Source organism: Bombina bombina, chromosome 5 (genome assembly GCF_027579735.1).
Source record: "Bombina bombina isolate aBomBom1 chromosome 5, aBomBom1.pri, whole genome shotgun sequence".
Lineage (NCBI taxonomy): Eukaryota > Metazoa > Chordata > Amphibia > Anura > Bombinatoridae > Bombina > Bombina bombina.
The window spans coordinates 286460561-286466963 of record NC_069503.1 but is presented as its reverse complement, the minus strand read 5'-3'; the positions used below and the strand labels follow the sequence as shown (position 1 = coordinate 286466963).

Sequence of the window (6403 nt, the reverse complement as noted above, 5' to 3'; positions counted from 1 at the left end):
TGGAGCAAGTCGATTTACTGTACCGAAAATATGTTATTTGATTTTATACTGTGATTTTGTTTATAAAAAAAGTGAGTATAATTTTCATAAAAAAGGCTAAAAAAATGCCAACTCATTGGGTTTTTGTTATTATCAATCAATAATTTAAGATTTTTTGCCTAGATTTTTTTTGAATAAAAGATGTTTTTTTTTTCAAAAAAAATTAAAAAACAAATACTTTCAAAAATAAAAAAACATAAATAACTTTATCGAACAAATATATATGTAAAATTAAAAAAGGATGAGAATAAACTAAATATAACATTTGAAATTTTGGGTGTCTCAATTAAAAAAAATGTTCATTGCAGCCTTGGTCTTTTTGGGTCTGGTGTACCCTCTCTTTCCCTTATAATTGATAATAGGGATTGTAGTGTCATTTCTGTCAGGCTTATGGTTCAATTAATTTGCTGTTTTTTTTCTTTGTCCATCTGCCTCTGCCACTGAAACATTTCTCTTTGAAGATTTAATTTTTCACCTTTCAATTTCAACTCTACTATTTAAATATTTTTTTCAGATATGGCTGCCCAACGTTCAATATTACTATTAATTACATTCTGCATCTCCCTGTGGTCCTTTCTATATTGCCTGGCAAGTAACAACATTTCAGTTAAGCCAGCATCGGCCAATAGTCCAACTTCTGGTGGATTTGCAATATTTACATCCCCTATTTCTTGTGGTGGTGGTGCCTGTGTTTCCACTTGTTCATCCTGATTCTCTGGGGTATGGATTTCAAATTGTTGGGCATCGCCAAATTCGTCTAGTAAATCTGAAGTCTGACTGCTATCCTGACGGCCTGTATTATCTGCTGAATCTTGATTTTCCTCTCGTATTTGTACTAGATTGAGGTTTATCTCCCTTGACGAGTTTTCTTCTTCTAGATCAAACAATAGAAAATTCAAGAAAATATTTAAATAAAAGCATTAACAGATGGAAGTTAAAGAGAGAGATTATAATACAGTCATCCCAAAAAATTGACATATTAACCAATTTAAATTAAAAAAAATATAGGTAAATGAGAAATAAAAGAAACATCGATACATACCATCAAATAATGGTGATGATTGTCTGGTCAAACTATCAAACAACTGTCCCAAATCTGCTATAAAAAAATTGTATAATTGAAATGTATTTAATTTTAATAATTGACATATATTATAATGTGATAATAGCCCCTATATATTGATTTTAAAATTACATACAGTATCAATTAACTATGAAATCAATGCCAAGCTCAGCTCATTATTATATGTCATTCACCTGTCATTCCTATCTATAAACAATATAGAATTAGGTTAAAATTAATGTCAATACTATCAATGTTATACATTTTTAATTATTTGAAAAAAAAAACAATAAAAATATTCTTATTGATCTAAATTTTTGGATTGGATAGATGAAAGGCATAACCAATGCTTGTTAATGTTTTTTCTACAAACAATTTTTTTTTATCTATACATAGCTAAATGATAGTGACAGTATGTGATTTTGCTAGAAATAATTCTTTACTTACCAGTTCCTCTTCCAACACCTGTATCTGGAGTGCTGGTCCTTACATCACGGAGTGTATCCACAGAGGAAGAACTGTGTGTGAGAGTAGAAGTTGGCCTTATAAATTGACCATGAGCTGCACTTGTAGATGGTCTTGAAACAGCTGCAGAAGATCTTGAAGTAGTGGGTGCTTCATCGGTACTCCTCCCTGGCTGTGGTTGTGGTGTACGTGTAGCTTCAAAATAAAAATAAAATATAATATTGTTAGTAATCCATTGCAATTTTTTTTTATTTTAATTTTCAGTTCAATAAGAAAGCTAATACTGGTAAGATTCTGATCACGCCAGTGGCTTTTGGCACTACACTAATAATTAATTGTGTAAAATGAAAGTCAATAGTTAATAAATAAAATGGCATGTGATCAGGGGGCGGTCAGAATATGCTGAGATCAAAGTTAATATCATAGGTAAATAGTTTACTAATATTTTATTTTTCATTATGAAAATCTGTTAAATGACTAGTAGAGGAAATATCTGTCTTTTGAAACACTTATTGTGTTGTTGGCTCTACATGTTAGTTTTAAAATATATTATTTACTTGTATCTAAGCATATTATAAAATAAACATTGTCACATGGCATTTAATTTATTAACAATTAAAATACAATTATGCCTATTGTAATTTGTATTACAAAGGCATGGTGTGAGCACAATGTTATCTATAGGGATCATATTACATAGTTCTCCCCTATATTGCAAATCAAATATTAATAAAAAAGGTCTATATGCATCATAAAAAGGTGTTTTAGACTATCAAGTGAGAATTTATTGTTTAGCTTTCGAATACACTCTTGTATGCAGGAACAATACAGTAGACATATATATATTTTTTTTTTTAATATTCCCGTTATAGCTTTATACAACAGTTAATTAGAGAACCAAGATTATTATAGAATCACATTTTTTTTAATAAATGTATTTATATAATATATATATTTAGAAAATCTATAACAATGCAAATTTATTAAAAATGTTTCATTATTTCTATTAATTTAATTTTTTGAGGCCTATGTGCGACGTAACATACGTAAGCAGCTACTTTCTGTTGTAAGAAGACAAATAATGTTATTTTTCAACCACAATATTGGACAAATACACCGATCAATATAATACAAGCATTTGGCGTCAATTATTACGTTAATACATTTACCTCTCAAATCACTGTCACAGTTGTCCGTTATGCCAGTGATTATCTCAGGCCCTAGATGCTGAACAAGCTTCTGCTCCTAGTCATTTAAGTCGGCCACATATACTGTTCCACCTCCGGTAGCAAGTGCTGAATTTTTTTCTTTGGCCAATTTTGCTTTGGCGAAACATTTGATGTCGTTATAACATTTCTTGAGCTGTTCAACATACTTTTTTTCAGGACCCTGGGCACTTATCCATAATTTTCTGTTTGACTCGACATCCAAATAAATAATCGTAAGACTTATTAAACATATCAATCAAAACTACATTTTGCTGATGAGAAAAGTGAGGATTCTTGGATTTTGAAGTCTGGGAATCAGATCCAGACAAAGCCATATCAAATTTGTAAATAAATATTACAAAAATAACGCACAGAATGAACTGATCAAAAAAAATTTGAACAATAATAAACTACTTTAGAAAAGTTGCACTTTTATAGGAGCCAAATTCTGTTCCCGCGACTACTATGACGTTTCTGACACCTTGCATGTCCTGTGTTAATAATTGGCCATACAATTCTACTGACATTTAAGTACATCAGATTAGTCGCAGCGATCAAGGCGTCAAATTGATCAATAATCCGCCACTGCTTGCGGCGGGCTAGACGTGTCTATTTCTGGGTGGATTTCGCCTGAGGCAAGTAACAGCAAGTTTATCCACATCTACAATGTCGGATTAATTGACGCCTTAGTACATGGTGCCCATAAAGGCTTTAACCATATCTGCTAAAATCAGAGAATCACAATTTTAGACTCATCGTCTCACCTTAATTACATTACTCCTAAGTGTGCACAGAAGTGGAGAGCAGAAGTTGTAAACTTATGCAAGAAATGTAAGTAGCCAGATCCCAACATATGTTATACAAGTGTCCGAAACTGGGTCAGTTTTGGGGAAAATTTTAATTTTTACTTTCATTAATACTGGGGGAAAAAGTAAAATTAACAGAAGAAAATATTATTTTTCTGAAGAAAGATTCAAATTGGGGTATAAATTATAATTTTATACAATCGGCAATTGTTTTAGCCAGAATTCTTATTTTTAATAACTGGACAATTAAAAAAATCCCTCAGATTGATTAAAAATCTACTCTCTAAACAAGTCATTTTGGAGGCCTATGATACCAAGTGTTATAAAATAAATGGGATTAGGGGTTATACCACACTATGGGGAAAATTCATCATTTTTATGGGGATAGACCTACAGACCAAAATAAAACATATTCTTACGGTAATTGATTTTTGGTAGCTGGGTGGCCTAGAGCCAGGAGATGCTTGTAAGGGAGTGTGTGTGTGGGGAGATTGCCCTCCCCCCTTATCATTTTCTTTTTTTTTTGTCGCCTTTCATTCATCTTCTCTTTTTCTTTTTTTCTTTTGGCTACAGAGAAACCTCAAAGACCAAAGAGTTATATATAACTACTATCACAAGAGGTTCCTTTATATCTAAATATAGGTATTATAAACCTTTCTGATTAAATTGTTGAAATTCTTTGTTTAACCAGTGAACAAATTCTACGTATGTTAAATCCTTTTATACAGTTATTTATTCTGTAATATTTTGATACTGTATTTTACTCATTATCTTTAATAAAAAATAAATTAAAAAAAGAGCCAAATACAGATCTAAAATAGCTTTTTGCTTTTTAAAGGAAGCTGAAAAAAGAAGCACTTAGATGGACAACTGTAAAAAACAGAAACAGAGGCGCCACATGTGTAGGTCAATGGATACCACAAACACCAAGCTGGACAAGATACAGGGTACTCACAAACATGAAGGCACTCTCATGTGCCTATTAGAGGCAGGCTGGTATTCTAACAGCAAACCAGCTGGCTGTGTGAACGAATCCCCGTCGTGGTGTCCTGAAAGGCAACCCTTGCCTAGATCGCTTCCTATAGAGTGGAACAGGGGAGAACGGCTAAACAGCCTTTGGGTTACTTGAAGGGAGATTGATATACACACCAGATTTAGTGAATCATAAAACTAGCATTTATTATACAAAATAAAATAGCCAGCAATGTAGCACATTACAGCTGGTGTGTTAAAATCAAATCTCCTATAACATATAGAGATGTAAAGCGACGCGTTTCTCGGGGGTAACCCCGTTTCCTCAGGCTTGTATACTCTAGCTATGTCTTAATCTTAAATAGGGCTCAGTAACCACATGTTTGCAATGAACACTCCCCTTTCCTTCCATTCGTCATGCTGACGTTTAGCAGACGGCGGTTAATACAGATTCAATGCGGTCCACACCCACAAATCCAATATACAGGAATTGTGGGACATGTAGTCCATAGACGACTAGACTCCAACCAATCGGATTCAGGTTTTGACACAAGCCTCACGGTTCCTTGCCATCATTGGTTAGTTAGATATAAACCACACGTTTTGTTTACATAGGTTTATGATGACGGCCGAGGATGTGGATAAATTACTGCAATCTGTGAACAGTAATATAGCGGAAATGAAGAAGGACATCGAGGCACGAAAACGCCAAAAGTTCCAGAGGGACGAAGATGACTACCGCAGTGGTATGGTGTATCGATGGGCAACGGATCCCAATTACGATGATAGGAGGCGACAAGGGTCGACCAATTGGAGACGGCAACATCGGATGCGCGACACGGGCGCATCTTCCACGTCATCCACAAGCGACACGTCGGGGGACTCCGAAGGAGACGCAGGGGCGGTCGGAAGCACCGCCGGAAAAACAATGGATACCAAAACGAAGGAAGCCAGGCCACAGAGGACGGCACGGAACAAGACCAAATGGAACTGATGGTGAATATTTCCAAACATACTCTAACAGACATAGAGAAACAGGTAGTCAACAAATGACTGTCATTTTGTCCCATACCGAGATGTGACTTTTTTCAGCTACAAAGAGAATTACATACTTTATTCCGCAATATTAAATTAAAGGCATATTTTGGACAATTACAGGGTGTTCAAGGACATAATACTAATGCGGACTCTGAGTATGGTAATAAACCTTTGTCTCTCAAAAATTTGGGTCTTAGATGTAAAAGTAATTTTAATCCTCAGGTGCATAACAACAGCATAGAAACTTTTATACAGCTAGTTCTGAGGGACATAGATGTACTTAAACAAAAACAGCTAGTCACAGATAGGGACAGGAAAACTCTACAGAGTAATTTCTCTAGATCTGAAAATGATGCACTATTAAGTTTGAAAAACAATAGTGAGATTATTTGCAAGCCAGCAGATAAGGGCGGAGCCACCGTCATTCTCGATAAGAAATACTATGTTCAAGAGATTAGGGGTCAATTACAAGATAAAACAGTATATAAATTACTAGACAGAGACCCAACATTTGAGGTACAACGTGAGTTGGCTAGATACATTAATAAAGCAATGTGTGATGGGGTGATAACTGAAAAAGAACAAAAATTTCTGTTGATTGAAGAATTTGTTACACCTGTATTTTATACATTACCCAAAATACACAAGAATAGAGAGGCTCCCCCTGGCCGTCCAATTGTTGCCAGCACTAACTCGATCATGACAAATGTATCCAAATACCTTGACAAGCTACTTAGACCATTAGCTATGGAATCTATGTCCTATATTAAGGACACAGGTGACTTCCTTGTGAAATTAGAGGAATTAAGTGT

General features: G+C 34.4%; 1 protein-coding gene across 1 annotated transcript; it reads right to left on the bottom strand.

The window, feature by feature from the left end:
* Nucleotides 1-378: 378 nt before the first annotated feature.
* Nucleotides 379-5126, bottom strand: LOC128661455 (uncharacterized). Its single transcript, XM_053715708.1, has 4 exons — nt 5114-5126; nt 1550-1762; nt 1082-1138; nt 379-913 (listed from the first exon to the last, which is right to left on the bottom strand). Exons 1-4 carry the CDS (start codon nt 5124-5126, stop codon nt 537-539), a joined length of 660 nt encoding a protein of 219 aa, XP_053571683.1. The 3' UTR covers nt 379-536.
* Between the last annotated feature and the right edge of the window lie 1277 nt (nt 5127-6403).